General features: G+C 47.7%; 1 protein-coding gene across 8 annotated transcripts in view; it reads left to right on the top strand.

Annotated features, from left to right (window-relative positions):
* Nucleotides 1-19803, top strand: part of PASD1 (PAS domain containing repressor 1) — a 118956-nt gene that overhangs the window by 90394 nt on the left and 8759 nt on the right. For 6 of the 8 annotated variants that reach the window (XM_087748654.1, XM_087748655.1, XM_087748657.1 and 3 more), the window contains 11 exons: nt 111-231; nt 1416-1529; nt 2203-2321; nt 3121-3203; nt 6970-7076; nt 9847-9994; nt 14739-14820; nt 16751-16874; nt 17642-17751; nt 18259-18345; nt 19277-19435. In XM_087748654.1, the coding sequence (XP_087604780.1) occupies nt 111-231; nt 1416-1529; nt 2203-2321; nt 3121-3203; nt 6970-7076; nt 9847-9994; nt 14739-14820; nt 16751-16874; nt 17642-17751; nt 18259-18345; nt 19277-19435 (1254 nt within the window). The remainder of the gene's footprint in view (nt 1-110; nt 232-1415; nt 1530-2202; nt 2322-3120; nt 3204-6969; nt 7077-9846; nt 9995-14738; nt 14821-16750; nt 16875-17641; nt 17752-18258; nt 18346-19276; nt 19436-19803) is intronic. The other 2 variants (XM_087748660.1, XM_087748659.1) reach the window with 2 other exon arrangements.

Raw genomic sequence — 19803 nt, 5'->3', positions numbered from 1 at the left:
TTAAGCATCTGCGCTAGAACAGCAGTGTCTGTGCTCTGCTGCGGGATGGAAAGGTGTGTGGTTGTGTCAGGCTGTACTGCTGAACATGACAAAGCATTCTTTTGTATCAGTCAGATTTGGTGGACCAAAATATATTAAACTTTCTGCCTGAGCGGGAGCAGAGCGAGGTGTACAAGCTCCTTTCTCCACATGTGCTCATGACAGATCCCATTGCAGCTGATTTTCTAAACGGTAAGCTCCGCTCTCGTCTGTCCATCAGGGAAATTTGCCAAAGGCAAACAGCTCCCAGTGGAGCCTGCATAGGGCTCTCCAGCTATTTAATTCTCCTGCCTGCCACTTCTGTTTTGCCGCAGTTAGTATTTCTGGTTATTAATGCAGCACATCATCTAATGTTCCTACATGCTCCCAGTACTTGGTCTTTGATTTGGACAGTCTGTGTTTTACTGTCTGCTTTGCATCATAGGACAGTGAAGCTGCCCTCATTAGATATTTTTCCCAGGGCAGGATGCTGGACTGAGCCTGTGAAAGGAGTGAGGGGCTTGGGGGAAGGAAAAGGGTAGGAGAAATCCCAAAGGGTTTTGGCAGAGTCTTTATTCCTTAGGAAGCTTGCATGTCTCAGGACACCTGAGAAACCCTACATGTAATTTAAGCAACAGCCTTCCTCTCTGAACAGTCCATCCGGATCTCTACTGCTGGCTTCTGTCCCACCCCCAAAATGTCCCTTTCCCCCAGAAAATGTCCCCAGCACCAGAGCAGGCAGCAGCGTCTTCCTAACAGCCACGTTTCACCAAGCCTGTTTGGGAGCCCCTTTCCCACTGGGCTCACCATGGCCGGGCAGTGCTAGCCTCCCCTCTCTGCTGCCCCGTAGCCATCAGTGGGAACTGGGCAGCCCTTGTGCTGAAGCTCTGCCCTGGGGTTGGTTTCCTTCTGGCTGCAGACGGCATAGCCTAATCCATGGAATTCAGACCTTGGGCAGAAAACTGAATAAGAGCTTGGCATGGTGCCCTCCACCATTAATGAAAAGGCTTAGGTCGACTTCAGTGCCCTTTGGATCTGGGTTCTACTGAGCAGTGCTGGAGCAGAGGACTGCAATATCACTTAACAGCTTTACATGAAATCACGTGTGCACGAGGTCACAGGAAAATACGATATTGCCAGGGCTTCATGCCCAGGGGTGGCTGTAAAGCCATGGGAGAAAGGGTGAGAATACATTTCCTTAAGCAGAACCAGCTGATCATTGCTCCTAGTAGTTATATATTTACTTACGGGTATCAAGAGCATCCCAGCAGGGTGTGCTCAGATACCACAGCAGCAGGGTTGGTATACACACCTAGATAGAGTCAATAGATGGAGCATGCTAAAGTGCAGACTTCCAGTAACATTGTGTATGTCTCCCTCTCTTTCTCTCATTTCAGCGGAAAAACAAATAGAGTTTTGCTGCCATTTAGCAAGAGGCAGCTTAGATCCAAATGAACCCCTGATGTATGAATATGTGAAATTTGTAGTGGATTTTAAATATTTTACTCATGGTAAGTTACTGCCACAGCCTACCTTTACCTCTCTACCTCTCTCCTTTAAATTGTGTGTTGATCTGTAGCCCCCTAAAGGCCTTATTTCAGCTGAAAATGCCCCGTAATCAGCAGGGATGGAATAAGCTGTGAACATGTTCGAGATATTTTTCATGTAAAAGTGGTGGGAAGGCTGTTGGTCAGAAGAGTACGCTCTTCGGCGTGCTGTGCTTAAAGAAGTGATGCCAGGCTGATCCTGCCTCCATTTGACCTACTGCCAATTGTAAAGCAGCCTACTTATTCAAATAACCAGTAAATCATGCTATTCTGTGTCACTCGTGGCAATCAAGTGACACTTTTTAAAGATTAAATCATTTGAGAAATGTGTAAAACCTTGGATCTTGCAAATGTTGAGCTGGAGAAGGGCTGACAAGGAGACTGTAGCTGCACACTGTGAGCTGCTCAGGGCTGTCTTATGAAGCTTCCCTGCAAGCCAGGGGTAGGTGGTTACAACGGTGTAACTCGGAGCCTAAAGGATCATGCTTTAAATAACATCAGCGTGTATCAGTGTGGCATCGCCTTGTGGGTAGGAGGAGTTTGTTACTTGGGTTTCATCAGTCATTGTACCTGTCTTAACACGAAAAGAAAGCTCTCCTGCCTCTTCTTCTTAAATAAATTGTCTGGTTGTGTCTAGTGCCTACACCCTCCTGTAATGGCTTTGAGTCAGCGATTGCACGAGCTTTCAGGTCAGCCACGGAGGAGCAGATTTGCCTCGTAGCAACTGTTCGTCTTGTCACACCGCAGTTCTTAAAGGTGAGAGCTCTGTGAGTGCATCTTCCCTTTCGCGCGGGGATCGGCCGGCGTTGCAGCAGCCTCTCAAAGAGTACGTTCAGCAGCACAGATTGCGCAGAGGGTTGGTAGATGAGAGAGGACGCTGCTGTGTTTGTGAGTGGGAGATGACGTAAGTATGTATTTTGGAATTACGAGGCATAAAGCGGGAGTTGCTTTTGAGAAGAGGCAGTCGTGTGCTGGGGTGTCTCAGAGCAGTCGGCCCAGGAAGCACCAGTACAAGGTGACGAGCTAAACCGTTGGAAAAGTTGCAGCCTTTAAAGAAATACATCCCACCGCTCCTTTGTGTAAGAAGGCCACCCGCATCTTGAAACACTGTGAACAGCATTTTTCAGGGACTCTCTGCTGGTCTGTAAAAGTGTCCTGTGGCGCAGCACAGTGATGGCAGGGATAATGACCATAGGTGCTGCTTGCTCGAGAGAGCATTAGCCAGCTCAGTTTGAGGATGGACCTGGTGCTGTCATCCATCTTCAGATACTAACATTTACAACAAGCTGCGGAATTTTGCCTACAGACTGCAAGATGAGGCCCTTGGACTATTTGTCCTATCTCTGAAATTCAGCCCAGGGTAAATGATTCAGCCACTTTTCATCAGTTTATGCATCTGTAAAGCAAGGCTTATACATTACTTAGAGGAAAATAAGTCAAGTGCTTTAAAAGCCCTGTATTTTGCTAAGGTTTGTTATACCAAGATGCCCTTGTTAGAGGGCTCCTTTTGGCATTTCATAGAAGTGAATGTCTGAATGTGCCAACTGTTTTGCAGGAGCTCTGCAATGTTGAAGAGCCATGTGAAGAATTTACGTCAAGGCATAGTTTGGAATGGAAATTTTTATTCTTGGACCACAGGTAAGAGATTTGGTTTTAGTCACTGAAGAATAAACAAACTGTAGTTTAAAAATAGAAAACTTTGTGTAGCTATTGCCTGAGATCCCAAGTAGAATAGCTCTAATCAAATGCAACTGAGTAAGTAATAATACTCTGAACTTACTTATTAGGCATCCTCAAATGCTTTGCTCTTTTCCATATTTTAGGCAGGTAAGAAACCATATAAAATGGTGGGAAAATGTCTGGGAAAATGTCTAGGAAAATGTCTAACTTCACCAAGATATTAGGTCATTAAAACTGAGCAGTGTGGGTCCTGTTCCCTGTATTGGTTTTGCTCCTCTGTTTTCCAGCTGCAGCTTCCAGGAATCCTTCTAAATCTTTTGCTGTGTCAATAAACTTTTGATTTTCACCTTGAGAAATGATGGAATTTATAAAAATAAAAGAAAAAGCAGTGGATTAGGTGATTTAATTGCAGATTTGTTTTTGACAATGCCGTATGGTGGGCTAGGATTCAGCTTGGTGAATGAAACAGACTGGAACCACTTTATTAAGCTGACTAATATAGGATTCACTCTCTTCAAAAGCAGCTGGAGGTTTTTGTTCACCTTTTTACTTCTCTGTATTTGACATAAGCACATTGAAAAATCCTACCCTTTCCATTATCCCTTCCTTTGCAAGCTGTGCAAAGGTAGCCATTATTAGAAATAGAAGACTGTTAAGTCAGGCTGTAGGGAAAAAAATATTTGGGAGGAAAAAAACCTAACTATCAATCATCTGCACATTTAGAGGAAGAAATAGAGAGAGAGCAAGTATAAATGAATCATAACTTGCATTTATATAGTAAACAAGATGTGTACCTCATGCATCATACCTTGAAGCAGAGAGGAACTGGCCTGCAACAGCGCTATGGTTAATGCTGTGTGGTTTGGGACAGTCGGCTTATTATTCATGTTGTTGAGATCTTGCTGGAGTGCCTTTGTTGGACTTTAATTGGCCTGTCCAATAATGCACATTTTCAGAATCAGGTGATTAATGTTAAGATTCGTAAAAGAGCCCTAAGGCCCTTATTTCACGGTCTGACGAAGTGAGCTGGTTTTCCAAAGGGCTGTGTCCCAGCAGCTCCTGTGAATAAGGCGAGCAGGAGCTGCTCTGAAACCTGTCAAAGCGTCTTTTGATGAATCTGGGTTATGACTCAGAGAGGAATCTTTCTGCGCCGGGTGCTTGCAGCCACTCCAGTCCCACTGATATCCCCAGGGAGGAAACCATTGTTACTGAGAGTAAATTAAGCTGTTGCAGATGCTAAGGCAGAATTTGTGACAGACCTGGATGCGAGCGGTGAGCCCAGACCCAAGAAGGTGTCGGGGATCGTGTGGGTTGTCTCATTTAATCACCGATTCAAACCTCTCTCCGGTACAGTCCGCAGGATGCTGTGAAATGTTGTTGGGTATTTTGCCGTTTCTTGCTTATTTGTGTCAACTCGCACCACCTGACGCTGGGGTGTGCTGTCAGCAGGGGCAGGGGGTACCCAGCATGAGTTGGAATCAGGACCTGTGCTGTCATGATGACAACATAAACTGGAGTACAGATAGATAATGCAGAAAGCACTCCATAGATCTGGATAAACATTAGGAAACTAAGAAAAATCTGTATTCTGGGTCTACATGTAAATACGTGCAGAGGAAGAAAACCTGTCAACTTTGATGATGATCTATTTGTCTTGTGGTCTTCTTATTTTCCCTTTATTTATTAAAAGACTGCACTCAAAAGGCTCTCTGAAGACTGTGCATTTCCATTTGCACAGCGAGTTGCAGGCCTCAAGGCTGGAACTTAAGCTAACAAGACACTTTTAAATTGTTCCACAAGCAAGGCAGCTCCTTGTCAAATGACAGATGAGGAGCATTTTGTGGTTGCTTTCTCTTTTAAAGAATTCTGGTGAAAGTCAGGAAAGCATAATACTTTCCTGATCAGCTTAAATGTTTATCTGATGTGCATCTGAAAGACAATATTGTCTTGAATATAAGCATGTCATTAAAGATAGGAGAGACACTGGCGCATTCTGCTGAAGAGGCAGCAAGGAAGGACGCTTTAATAAATACACATATTATCAATCATCAACAGAAATCTGGGTCACATGAGGAAAAGGAACACAGTGCTCTATGAAAAGTTATTTGAATAAATAAGGCTGTGTTGTGGCAGAGACCACTGTGTACTAAGTGCACTCTGTTTCGAGAGATTTGCCCTCAGAGAGCGTGGAGGACTGGCTCTTCCAGCCAACCCCTCGTGCTGGGACTCGGGAACTCCTGCCGTGACCTTGATCTTCCTGGGGCTGCTGTTGAGCAGCTCCCTGGCTGTCCTTCCTTTTCCCCTGTTTCCCATTTGGTGCCAAACTGCTTGTGGTTGTGAGGAAGAGAGAGGTTATAGACCCGCCTGGGCTCTCTTTAGTTGAATAATCTATGCCCACCACGTCTCTCAAGAGTACAAATGTGGAGCTTGGGTCACTCAGCCAGGACAGGACAACTTCCCATATTAATATCCAGAAGACTCAGGATTGATCCATCCAGACCCAAATGTACTTACACTTAAATAAGTTTTTGCTCATATTCTTGGCCACTTTGTGGCATTCACCTTCACTTTATGGCGTTTACCATTCACGAGGGTCACTCGACACACCGAGAGAAAGGCAGCGGGAGAGGCAGGTTTATAGGCAGTGACACCTTCTGACTGCCCCGGTTTTGAAACGTTAACCGTTTTGCTAACACACCACCGCCTTATTCCTGAGGAACACGCTGAACTTGGCAGGTGAGCCTCATGCCATCACCACATCCAGCAGCCAAAACAAATAGGTGGAGCCAAATTAGCACAAGTCATGCCTCACAAAGTACGTGTGGTGCTCAGATTGGTGCAAGCAGGAGTGTATTTGAGCGCTAGGGGACAGAAGGTGGCATGCTGATATAGGGAGTAGAGGCAAAAACTATCTCCTCACGTGTTGTGGTTATCTCCTCACATTTCAGTGTTGTTTCATAATTGTAAGCCAGCAGGCTCCGGTGAAGGCTGTGCATAAGCTCAGTGTTGTTAGGACACCTGCTTAAAAAAAAATCTCATATTTTGCCTAGAAAATAGAAAATCTAGAATTGATAGCAGAACAGTCAGCTAAGTCATTGCACTGTGCCCATCTAAATACTTCCTCGCTTCCTTCTCTACCTGCCATAGAAATAGCAGCCCTTATAATCAGCCCCATGCCTATTCTTGTCTTTACATAGAAACATTTTTTGCTGGTAATAATTTCCCAAGTTTTTCCATGGGAACAATTACTTTTTCTTTTACCCAAGCTGGTCCTGATACACATTGCAGCTTCCCACTTACTCTTTCTTCTGAAGTTACTACCCCGATGACATTTACATCCAACCTACTGGATAACTTTACTCGAGCTCCGCATTATTATGCAGACGAACAGCCATAGCGTTTCTCAAGCTGCGTGTCTCACAAGCGTGCTTAACGAATTGAGTCACTTGCATACGTACATGCCTTTCTCTACACCCACGTAATGAATAGGCTATGAAACAGTAAACACACACCTTTTCATTTTCTCAATTTTTACCTCTCGCTCGCTGTTGTTTTTTTTTCACTTGTTTATGAAAATACATCATTGTGTATATGAAAATCCACTCCTGATTTCCCTGCCAAGTGAACGTATGAGATGGTTTTGGTCGCTAGTATCGCAGCGTATCTGCCAGGATGTCAAAGCGTCAGGTTTTGTGCTCACTCCCTGCCTTTGCTTCCCTCCTAGGGCTCCACCTATTATAGGATATTTACCCTTTGAAGTTCTGGGAACGTCAGGGTATGATTACTACCACGCAGATGACCTGGAGCTTCTTGCTAGGTGCCATGAACACTGTAAGTTCCTCTCCCTCTGCACCGTGCCTGTCTTTGATCTCGCTTGTCACTCGTGCAAAACCTTCTACTGTCGTCGCAAAAGGCACCTTTATCCGGGGCAGGAGGGAATTCTCTCTTCCCATGGCAGATTGTCATAGCTGATGCTTCCCTGGGAGGCTGAATACCTGCAGAACTCTCTCAGATCAGGAACTCTTTGTGCAGGTTTCCCAAATTGGCAAATACCCTGTTTGAGCACAGATTGTCTGAGAGTGAAATGAGATTAATTGGGAAGTCAGAACCTTACACCCTCTGCCCCCAGTTTGTGAGGGCAGCCCCAAACCCTGGGGGGTTTGTTGATTGTCACAGTTCATGGGGTCTTGCTGTTCCCCTGGGCTCCAGCGTCAGCCAGGAGGCTCAGCTCACCAAAATGCCTTCTGAAAGCAGCATTTGGATTGCCTGCCTGTGCAATTAGACATTGTGAACCTCACTTACTACCAGTAAAATGCTTCTGGAGATTCAGACTCCTTTTTAAATTCGAAAGTACGGAATACAGATTCCCTGTGGGTCAAGATGGCTCATTTTTGGTCGACCTGAAAGTAAAGCAGAAAAGCAGAAAAGTCCAGTTCAGGCTGATGGTGAACACCAGAGAATGTCCATGAAGTTCATCTTCGCGCAAGGTGAAATACTGTGACCTGCAAGAGCCCAGGAGGAGCCAGGTCAGAAGGAGCACTTAGCCCGAGTACTGCGGCAGTGCAGCCCGCTGCTGAAGCACCGTGTCCTGCTGAAGGCTGGAGCTGATCTGAGGAAGGACAAAAGGTGGCAGCAGACGTGGTCTACTATTAGTCAGTGTGCTTTTCCTACCAGATGAGCATGTGAGATGTTTTATCCCGGAGACTGTATTTTTCCGTTTCGTTACATGCACTTCAGACTGAGATATTGAGCCAGAATTGGGTCTGTCCTCCAGCTGGTTTGCATTGCCAAGCACTGTAACGAAAAGTCACTGCGCACTTTGTAAAATGCATCTAGGTAATCAGATATTTTGCCAAGAAATATTACTTGTAGGTTTCCTGTTGGGCAAACTCTCTCTCTGTCTCTCTGCTATCTCCATTTGAAAGGAGAGTGTTTTGTCAAAAGGAAACAAGGACACCCCAACGAGTGGAGAAAGTGGGCTGCTGTAGTTACTCTGAGATGCAGAGCAGCGCGATGCAGGGACACCAAGAAACTCCGCAAACCCCCAGGACACTGGAGCTAGCCAAGCTGCTTCGTCTCTGAGTTGCAAACCACCCCCAGCTCTACCACGTACCCTCTACCACTTACACGTGTAAGATGCTGAAGGACCTAGTAGATAATGGAGAAAATGACTTCTTCTCTGAATGTCAAGTTCCCCACTCCACTTCCCTGCCGGCTTTTCTGCCCTGTCAAGGCAAAGTGCTGGTACAAAACAGGTGGTGGGGAAGTGGGTGGCCCGGCTGAGCACCCGAAGGAAGCTGTGAAAGTGGCTAGACGCAAGTTGTGTCAAGTGCAGCAAGTGTGTAGATGGGAATATTAAAGGAACATTTTAATTGCTCTCAACTACAGTACTTTTTAGTGCTGTTTGCTTAAAAGACCATTCAGACAGAAGTGAGCTACTTAACCAGGTGATGTCCTTTTGGTGCAGTTTGACATAGACGCTAACCATATTGAGAGTGGGGTCAGATCATTCATCAGAGAATTTATTTAGTGATTTATGTTCTACATCTCTGCTAGCCATGGATCCCCTTTTACATATTAAAAGAGTATTTGCACAACACACCTGAAGGAAAGGATCTTTTAATCTTACTGTGCAGGGGGACAAAGTAAGGTGCTGGCAAAGTGACTTATAGAAGTTGCTTCAGGAAATCTCTGCCAGGACTAGGAGCTGAGTGGTCCCCAGCATGGTGTATTAGCCAGCAGACCTTCGCTAAGTGCTTCATCTAAAGCCCATCACTGTTAATGGGATTGCTAAAGAAGTTAGTCCTGATATTTAACAAAGTAGAGGTGTGCAGGTGAGTAAAAATACTTGGGTTAGTGTGGCTTGGTAAGTTCCCATTTGTCAGGTTGACCGCTCTGGGCAGGCATCTTGCCTACTGTGAAGTGAAATGGGTTTGCTTAAACCACATTTGTATTTTACTTTGCATTAATTATGGGTATTTTATGTAAGCATGCTTTATTTTGTACTCCCAGCAGTCCAGGAACAATTCATGTGGTTATTTAATGTAGTTCCCCTCATTATGTTCCAGTTGTATTACACCACTTGAGAATTTTCTGGACATACCCTGATAATACGTACCAGGTCTGGTGTATTTAGGTCATTTCTCGGAAGAAAACTCTCAGTTAAACTGCTAGAAGTCCACTATCTTATTGTTTTGTGCCATTATTAGGATCCTGACTTCAAGCCCCCAGTCTCTGAAATGTATTCTCATGTACTTGTGAAAGGCCAATACTTTGTTTAATTAGTGTTATTTATGCTTATTTCAGAGGAGCCCACGAATGAGGTATAAGACTATAGCCAGTTATATAGTTATGCCAGTTATTAGTTATAAGAACCACCTCAAAATAGCAAAGTGCACTCTTGAAAACCAGTAGCAGAAAAGAACCCAAATAAAAGCTCAGTACGTGGTTTTGTATCTTCTGTCATGTTAATAAAGCTGCAAGAGCCATTTTAGTGCAGTAGCAGACTGCAAGAGGGCCATGGGACCAAGTGGTTTTTCTAATCGCCTTTGCACCATGAGATTTCTGTTTGCTAGAAATTGCTTTCTTTTTTGTTTAACAGTGATGCAGTTTGGAAAAGGAAAGTCCTGTTACTATCGGTTCCTGACCAAAGGCCAGCAGTGGATATGGCTGCAGACACACTACTACATCACCTACCACCAGTGGAACTCCAAACCCGAGTTCATCGTTTGCACGCACCTGGTAGTTAGGTAGGAGCAAGCACCAGCCCTTCACAATGTATGTCCCATGTGCTCATCCATTATTTTTTCTAGTTCCGTTTTGTGTTAGCCACATATTTGCTGTGCATATTGACACGCTAAGATGGTATGTAATTCTATAAAACTATTGTGACAGGGAACATGGGGAAAAGCATAATGTGTTTTCATTACTCTCTTCTTTTTTTGGCAACCGGGCCAAAAGCCTGGAAGCCACCGTTGGCCAAGTCTGTCAGTGTGTTACATTCCGCTTTTATCCCTAGCGACAACACGGCCATAGGAAGAATTAAAGCTGTTAAGAATCAGACGGCTTTATGGGCATGAATGGGATCATACATCTCCTACAAAACCTTTTGATCAGAGCTTTAAATATTTATGACTTGAAGTGAGCTGCTGTCCTGCTGGCCTTGTTCCTCCCCTGAAACTCAGCCCAGGATCCCCCCCTAGTGGGAAGCTGCTTTGCAGAGCCGTGCTGGGAGGCCCTGCAAGCGTGGGATGCTGGGGACACCCGCCTTCTGGGGGGGAATCTGCTTGATCGCCACTGTCATCTGAGAAGAGATTGTGTTAAGACTGAGAATATCATCACTGAAGGGCTTGAAAAATAGTGACGTACTGGTTTGCTCTATTAACTTGAGTAAACATATTGCTCATTGCGTCTTTCTTTACTGTCAGGGATCTGTGAATTTTTTTCTGGTCCCCCGTTTTCTTGTCAAACGTCTGGAAGAACAAACACTAGTAAACTGGGGTATTCTGAAACACGGGCTGAGAACACCTTACACCACTAAGCAGGTGTAAGTGATTAGAGCTGTGTGTGCTGCTATAAAGTACCTGTGAAGTGTTATCGTAAGCAAATGTTAGACAGAGGGATTGCTTCTGAGTTGTGTTGCTTCTGCCATCCTTCGGGGAATTCAGCTTCACTTTAAGCTCTGAATTTATTGTGCATGAACTTGTTTCTTCTTTCTGTTTCCAGTACCTCTTAAACCTAGTGATATAGTCCTAAATAGATTTTGAAATTCAGTTCTGTCTCATATAATTAAGGTTTAGAATATATTATCGAAACACACAAGTTAAAACGTGATTTCAGGAAAACTCATTGCCTATAATGATATAAGTGAGTTCAGTTCAGCAACTTCTCTTGCCTCCCACAAAGGTTATGGCCCATTAATATTTCAGCACCCTAAATTCTGGCACCTTTCAGTGCCCATGACCCACAAGCACTCGGAGAGTCTTTAAAACATCCTCGCCAATTTATCGTAGAATCATAGAATCGTTAAGGTTGGAAAAGACCCTTAAAGATCATCGAGTCCAACCGTTAACGTAGCACTGCCAAGTCCACCACTAAACCATGTCCCTAAGCACCATGCCTACCCGTCTTTTAAATACCTCCAGGGATGGGGACTCAACCACTTCCCTGGGCAGCCTGTTCCAGTGCCTGACTACCCTTTCACTGAAGAAGTTTTTCTTAATATCCAACCTAAATCTCCCCTGGCGCAGCTTGAGGCCGTTTCCTCTCATCCTATCACTTGTTACTTGGGAGAAGAGACTGACCCCCACATCGCTACAACCTCCTTTCAGGCAGTTGTAGAGAGCGATAAGGTCTCCCCTCAGCCTCCTCTCCTCCAGGGTAAACAACCCCAGCTCCCTCAGCCGCTCCTCATAAGGCTTGTGGACTAGACCCTTGCCCTTCTTGCGACACGCTCCAGCACCTCGATGTCCTTGGAGTGAGGGGCCCAACACTGAACACAGGATTCGAGGTGCGGCCTCACCAGTGCCGAGTACAGGGGGATGATCACCTCCCTGGTCCTGCTGGCCACACTATTCCTGTTACAAGCCAGGATGCCATTGGCCCTCTTGGCCACCTGAGCACACTGCTGGCCCACGTTCAGGCGGCTGTCAACCAACACCCCCATGTCCTTTTCTGCCAGACAGCTCTCCAGCCACTCCTCCCCAAGCCTGTAGCGTTGCGTGGGGTTGTGACCCAAGTGCAGGACCCGGCACTGAGCCTTGTTGAATCTCATGCAGTTGGCCCTGGCCCATCGATCCAGCCTGTCCAGATCCCTCTGTAGGACCTTTCTACCCTCCAGCAGATCAACACTTCCACCCAACGTGATGTCATCTGCAAACTTACTGAGATTGCACTCAATCCCCTCATCCAGATCATCAGTGAAGATGGTGAACACGGCCGGCGCCAACACTGAGCCCTGGGGAACACCACTTGTGACCGGCCGCCAACTGGATTTGACTCCATTCACCACCACTCTCTGGGCTCGGCCGTCCAGCCAGTTTTTAACCCAGCACAGAGTGCACTTATCCAAGCCGTTAGCAGCCAGCTTCTCCAGGAGAATGCTGTGGGAGACAGTGTCAAAGGCCTTACTAAAGTCTAAGTAGACAACATCCACAGCCTTCCCCTCATCCACCAAGCGGGTCACCTTGTCACAGAAGGAGACCAGGTTAGTGAAACAGGACCTGCCTTTCATAAACCCATGCTGGCTGAGCCTGATCCCCCGGTTGTCCCGCATATGCCGCGTAATGGCACTCAAGATGATCTGCTCCATGACCTTTCCCGGCACCGAGGTCAGGCTGACAGGCCTGTAGTTCCCCGGATCCTCCTTCCGACCCTTCTTGTAGATGGGTGTCACATTTGCTAACTTCCAGTCATCTGAGACCTCCCCGGTTAGCCAGGACTGCTGATAAATGATGGAGAGTGGCTTGGCAAGCTCCTCTGCCAGCTCCCTCAGTGTCCTCGGGTGGATCCTCTCTGTCCCCATGGACTTGTGCGCATCCAGTTGGAGGAGCTTGTCGGTGACTGCCACCTCTTCAACAACTGGGGCTTCATTCTGCATCCTATCTCCATCTCCCAGCTCAGGGGCCTGAAAACCCCAAAGATGACCAGTCTGACTATTAAAGACTGAGGCAAAGAAGGCATTAAGTACCTCTGCCTTCTCCTCATCCTTCATGGCAATGTTTCCCTCCACATCCAGCAAAGGAGGGAGATTCTCCCTGCCCCTCCTTTTGTCACTGATATATTTGTAAAAGCATTTTTTGTTATCTTTAACGGCGGTGGCCAGTTTAAGTTCTGCCTGGGCCTTCGCCTTTCTAATCTTCTCCCTGCATATCCTCACAACATCCTTGTAGTCCTCCTGAGTTGCCTGCCCCTTCTTCCAAAGGCGGTAGGCTCTCCTTTTTTTCCTGAGTTCCAGCCAAAGCTCTCTGTTCAGCCAGGCCGGTCTTCTCCCCCGCCTGCTCGACTTGCGGCACATGGGGACAGCCTGCTCCTGCGCCTCTGAGACTTCCTTCTTGAATAACATCCAGCCTTCCTGGACTCCTTTGCCCTTCAGGACTGCCTCCCAAGGGACTCTGTTAACCAGACTCCTAAACAATCCAAAGTCTGCCCTTCTAAAGTCCAGGGTAGCGGTTTTGCTGACCCCCTTCCTTACTTCTCCAAGAATCGAAAACTCTATCATTTCATGGTCACTGAACCCACTGGCCTCCGAACACCACATCGCCCACCAGGCCCTCTCTATTCGTAAACAGCAGATCCAGCGGGGCGCCTCCCCAGGTTGGCTCGCTTACCAGCTGCGTCAGGAAGTTATATCTTCCACGCGCTCCAGGAACCTCCGAGACTGCTTTCTCTCTGCTGTGTTGTATTTCCAGCAGATATCTGGTAAGTTGAAGTCTCCCACGAGAACAGGGGCTAGAGATTGTGAGACTTCAGCCAACTGCATGTAGAATACTTCATCTGTTTCCTCATCCTGGTTGGGTGGTCTATAACAGACTCCCACCAGGAGATCTGCCTTGTTGGCCTTCCCCCTGATCTTCACCCATAAGCACTCAACCTTATCATTATCTCCGTTGAGCTCTAGACAATCAAAACACTCTCTAACGTACAAGGCTACCCCACCATTATCCTAATGGTGAATCATGTGGCATTGTTTACTGTAAATATTTTATTATTTAAGAGAAAAAATAGTAAAGAAAGCAAATATACACTTTTAGAGGCACATTCCTGGGGATTCCTGCGTCTTGCATTGCACCTGGGCAGCCGTTGGTTTGTATTCAGAGCTTCCACCGGTGAGGGATGTTAACTCTGATGTAGCTGTGCACCCGCCGAAGGAGGGGACCTGGCCTCCTCCTCCCCAAGGCACTGGCTTAGGTCTCACTGAGCTACCGTACAACATGCAAAAAAATGATTCTTAATCATCAGCAGGCTAGAAAATGAATGTACATTTGCTATGGCAGTTTACCTGCACAGAAGCTGTAGGATCATTTTTCTGCCTGATTATGGAAAATGGGAATATCCTTTATTAGGAAAATTGTACTAGAGGACAAAGACACCCATTTTTGTCTTCAATAGCCAAGCACACTTTGCTTTTAGATTAGTTTTGCTTGGAGGCATCCAGGGCCAAAATTTGCAAAGGACTGTCTACATTTGTGCTTGGAATGATTAGTGCAATTAATCATATAGGCTCTGCGGTCCTGGGCACAGTGGGACTGGGACACTGCCCTGTTGTTTCTTATCTGTGGATATTCAGCATGTGCAGTTATTCATGGATTGCAAGGCTGTATGATGATGTTCCTCTAAGCACCTTGTATATGGGAGAGTGTGTGTGTGTACTGTGCAAAGCTTGTGACTCAACATGAAAATGCCATAGTGACCTGTATGGTAGGATAGTTACCATACAGTAAACAATATCCAGACTGAAAAACTGGATTTTAGGTTTTTTTCTTTTTTTTTTAGTTATGCAGAAGTTCGAGCTGAAAGAAGGCGAGATCTTGGCCTTGAAGAGTCATCAATTGAACTGGCATCCTCTTCTCTAAAGGTACCATGTCCCTTCACAGTTGAGTGAGTAGGTGTTTACACTGAGTAATCGCTTACCAGTCTTAGGAAGATCTTTCTGTTCTTTCTTCTTCTCCTTTACTCCCATCTCCTTCCAAGCCTTCCGTTGGGTCATAACCCAACTCAGGCAGACCCTGAGAAAGTTTTCCACTGCATGGCTCTAAACTGCCCATCTTGGTTCAGGCATAGAACTGCAAATTCAGCGGTTGCATTGCTGCTGTTCTGTTCATTATCTTCCTGAGACCGTTACACAAACAATAGGTGAAACCACCCCAGTTCAGAAGCAGAAGAGTAGAGCTGGAGCTGGAGGCGAGATTGCTGTACCTGTCACCTGTGCCTCTGTAAGGCACAGAGGATCCAAGCGCAGGGCAGTACCACATGGTATCTGTTTTGTTTATGCCAGCTCATCGCTGACACTCAAACAAAGATTGGAAGTGAAGGGAAAACTCTTATTCTTATTCCACATTTCAGCTCCGTTTACACCATTGGGCAGGATCGCATCAAGTGTAGGATTGTGACCAGAGCAGTAATTTCCATGGCTTAAATCAGCCTGGCATCCCAACACACCTGCCTAATTAACAAGGTCATTTTCATTACTTCCAAGATCTTCCTCTCAGTAGTGTACAAATAAGACCAGTAATCAAAGTCATTTCAAGTGGATTGTTGTGTAATTATCATTCCATTAGCCTCATTGCTCTTCAGACATTACTTTATAGAAGCCGTTTATGGGATGTATAGGGGAAGCTGTCCCAGAGACGTTTTGCACTTGAGCAAGGACCGTCTTGCAAACAGCCATTCTCTGTCACCACAGCACACATTTGTGTCTTTTTCCCCTTTCCACATGATAGCTGAGCTATTTTTCTGCAGACCTTAAGCTGCATCTGTTGATGTAACGCAGCTGGAGGAGAGGCAAAGTGATCACTCCCTTTGCTTGATCGTCTGGAGGGGAATGGGAAGCTGGGGAGCTCCCTGGGAGGTGTGGGGAGGGTGGTGGCACAGCCAGCGTGATCACCCACGTCCTCCAGGTGAAAGTCTCCTGCTACCCAACAGTTATGGGCTGTTTGCCATAAATCATCTGCCAGGTGGCATCTGTCAGTTTGGTGTGACGGCTCCAAAGCTGTTAATATTCTCTAGCTTCGGCTGTTCCCCTCTGCGGATGTGCTGCCAGGTTCCTGCCTAGAGCAGCCTGCTGGGAGCGACTGCTCCCCAGGGAGCGGCGAGCGGGATTGCAGCTCTCAGCGTTGCCCAGTACCTGTCCCCCTCAGGAGCCATTTGCTGTAGGTTCTCCTAGGGCTGCAGCTGATGTCCCCATGCCACTGCTCCATGTCCCTTCCCAGCCATCTCTCTTCATCTCTGCAATGAATAAAACCATTCCCCAGCCAACCCCTCCTGCTACCTTCATTCGTTGCCTCTGCCACCACTCCCCAGTGTGACCCAGACAACGAACTGTGACATCCCTGAAGAAATCGGGCAGAAGGAAGCTAATTATAAAAGCATATTTCCATTTGCATACGGCTTCGCGGGCAGGAGGGTGGCACACCAGAGCACGGGGCACAGGCAGCAATCCCCACAGCATTCACCCAATGCACGGTGCGTCCCCTCCACTGCCGCTCACTGCCATCAGACGGGTGTCCCGGGACAGAAATGTGTGGCATCGCCCCAAACCCAGGGGTGCCTGGGGTGTGATCCTGAGGGTCCTGTCTGCACGAGGATACCTGAAGGCTTTAGGGTGAACACTGAGGGGCTGATTGAATACTGCAGCGGGTTTTGGTGATGTGGTGCTGCAGTGCTGACCCTCTACACACCCAGTCTGTTATTTTTCTCTGCAAACAAGTGGTCAGGGAGGTGGAGGTCCCCTCTAACACCATCCTCTCCTGCTGACGGTCTTGCCGCTTGTGCTTCACTCCCCGCAGAGCCACAGCAGCTACCTGGATGTGGGCCAGTGCAGCAGCAGCCAGGACGCCAGCCGGGAGGGAGTGTCGCTGTCGTCCCACAGCTCCCGTCGCTCCTCGCACACCGCCCTCTCCGACTCCGCATGTAGGTGCCAGTGTGGCCGGGGGCAACCCAGCACGGGGGCGAGGAGCGGGCTGGAGGGCAGAGCAGCCTCCAGAATACCGGGGTTCGACTGGGAGTGACGGAGTCAGGGCGGGAGGGGGGTGCTCAGCACCAGGACCGACGTACTGTGCCGTAACAAGTTATGGTACGGCAGCAGAGCCGCAGCCACGTGCTGCCTCCTCCCTCTTAGCCCACTGCCAAGGTGAGAGCAGCTTTCTACCACCTAAAGGTTGTGGCTGTTTTCTGTGGCTCAGGGGACAGGAGGTGACTCACTAAGCTGAAGCAATCTGATTGAGCCTCGAACCTTGACAAAACTTTTATTATGGGGTGGTTTGGCCCCTGACGATAAACCCCTGCAGAAGGAGTGCAGAAGGCTGCCGGCCTTGCTGGCAGCTTCATACCAGCTCCCACAAGTGCCCCTGTCCTGGGGGCCGTAGCGAGGTGACCGCAGTGCCCGTGCGTGGCTGCAGGTAGGAGCCAAGTCAGGGGGCTTTTCTTGAAATACTTGCCAGGGGGAGAGTGGGAAAGCTCATCTGGAGACACCCATGGAGGGAAGGCTGAACCTGGGCGTTAGCATCAGAAGGGAACCCTGCGAGTCAGGCAGAGAGCCAGAGGGACCACGGAGGGGCAGTTTGGGGACCCAGTTTGGCAGCATTTGGGTCTCTGCTCATCTGCATACGCAGAGTTTGGGCTTGGCCAGGGTACCGGGCATGGGTCTGCTGTATCACAGTAAACCATCTCTTTTCCAGCCACGTCATCCACACGACACACGGATACCAGCACGCCCACCCGGTCGTCGGTGCCGGGGGGGCAGGCAGAGAAGGCAGCCCTACGGCTGGCATCGTCTGGAAGCACTCAGGTCAGTGGTTCCTGCGAAAGGCTTGAAAGGCTTTTGCCTTTCTGATGCCATAAAGAAATGAGCTTGACAAACCTTGGTCTTGCCCTCAGAGAGGCTGGATCCCCACCTCTGAGCGTTCTGGGCCTGAGCACGGGATTTCCCGGGGCTGTGGGGAACGTGGCTGGCCAGCAGAGCCGGTGGAGAGCTGCTAGAGGCTCCTCTGCTGCCTCCTTTCAGGATTCAGTTTGCTCCTCCAGGCCAAACACCTTCTCACACCGTGAGCCTGCTTTTCTTAGGGTTTGTACACATGAAATGACCTTTATCTAGAAAAGGATGCTGACACTGGGGATTTGCAATTAGCAGGGGGCCTGCAGGGGCTTAAATTCTCCCTTCAGACTCATCCTCAGATCGCCACATGGAGTTGTCTAAATTCCCTGCTCTTGTTCATTACCGCTATGAGCTGGTATCGCACCAACTCTGCACTAGAGGTGCTATGGACCTACAGTAAGGCAAAGTTTTCATTTCTAGGCCATAGCAACTCCTCAAGCCCCTGGTGAACACCTCCCTCAGCATCCCGTGGCTCAGCCGGCAGTCCCCTCTCAGCACACTGTGATGGTATGTCGTTTATTTTTGTTAAACGCACTGGTATGGCCAGTCAGCGAGGCAAACTCGGTTCACTGCTCTTACCTCCTTGCTGGCTGGTCCCAGTGTGGGGGCAAGGTTTCGGTGCCCTCTCTGTTGCTGTTACTGAGATTTACGTGCAACCAAATTATTGCAACTGCTTATTTCAGCGAGGAGACAGCAGGAAGGAACCCCCAAAGAAATAGCTTAGAAGAAGGTTTACACTTGTCATTGGGGGCTGCTGAATGCTCATCTCTGAATTGCTAGCAACTAACTGCAGGCTGATATGGTGCTGAAGAGTTTTATTGCCCTGGTAGAGGAAGGGGATGTCATGGAAGGTTTGAGTTAGGCCAGAAAAAGAGAAAAAAACACAAGAAAAATGTGGGAGTCATAAACCGTAACTATGAGACCCGTCCTCACAGAGCTTTGAGGTCAGTGTAGTAAACACTCGGACTATAATACAGGGATTGAAGACTGCCAACATAGGTGTGAAGGATGGGTCCCAGGGTGGGATTGCAGCCTAACTTGGGCCTGGCATTTGGCAAATATAATCAGCAGCACAACTGAAAGCCCAGCCTGGAGGTGTGGCGAGGGTTAGCACGCAGCGTCTGCCACAAAGCGCAAGTGCTCCGAAATCAGCAGGGTGTCATGCTAAAGGGACAGGGCAGTCCGTGCACAGACGCTACATCTGTGCAGAATTTTAACAGACCAAGACCTGGAGGGAGGCACTGAGTATGAGCCAGTTGTGCTGCTGCTCTGGAAGTACAGTGGTACTTTGGTTAAACACGCAATTGCCATTTTTTGTCAGCATCATATTTTCTATGGCAAAAGCTGAAAAGCGGTTGTTTTTCTGAAGCCAGCATGACTATGAATGTGAGTAGCAGGAGTGGTCTTACCCCGTGATCGTGTTCTCTGTCCTCCGCAGCCAGTGTACCATTTCCCGACCCAGCTGGGGATGATGCATCAGCTGAAAGAGCAGCTGGAGGAGAGGACCCGCATACTGCAAGCTGACATCAAGACGCAGCAAGAAGAGCTCCATGTCATCAAGGAGCAGCTCCAGCTAGTGCAGGACTCCAACCTGCAGGTACCCGCTGCCCCCGGGGTTCCCAAACCCACAAACCATTTGCTTTTCCTTTGAGCATGCAGATCAGTGGCAAAAGCATTTAGAAATGAGCTCTGGATAAATTGGTAGTTTGGTCTCAGATGTGGGAGTAGTGTCTCCCAAGAGATGAGTGGCATCAGTATCTGCTTAAGTATTGAATCAGTAATTTTCATGAGTTTTAGAAAAAAACAATCCCAAGCTAATCCAAAGTCCCCCCTGCACAAAAACCTTGGCGGTTTGGTGGCTGGTTAGCGCTGCTGGATCCCCAGTGCCATTCCTGCAAAATGCAACGGGCATAATGGAGCTGGAATGGTCGTGGCTCTGAATAAATACTTGGGTACAAGCTAACA

The sequence above is a fragment of the Nipponia nippon genome, unplaced genomic scaffold (assembly GCF_047370975.1).
Source record: "Nipponia nippon isolate SJK-2023a ecotype South Korea unplaced genomic scaffold, ASM4737097v1 scaffold_12, whole genome shotgun sequence".
Classification (NCBI taxonomy): Eukaryota; Metazoa; Chordata; class Aves; order Pelecaniformes; family Threskiornithidae; genus Nipponia; species Nipponia nippon.
This window is presented reverse-complemented; position numbering and strand designations above follow the sequence as displayed.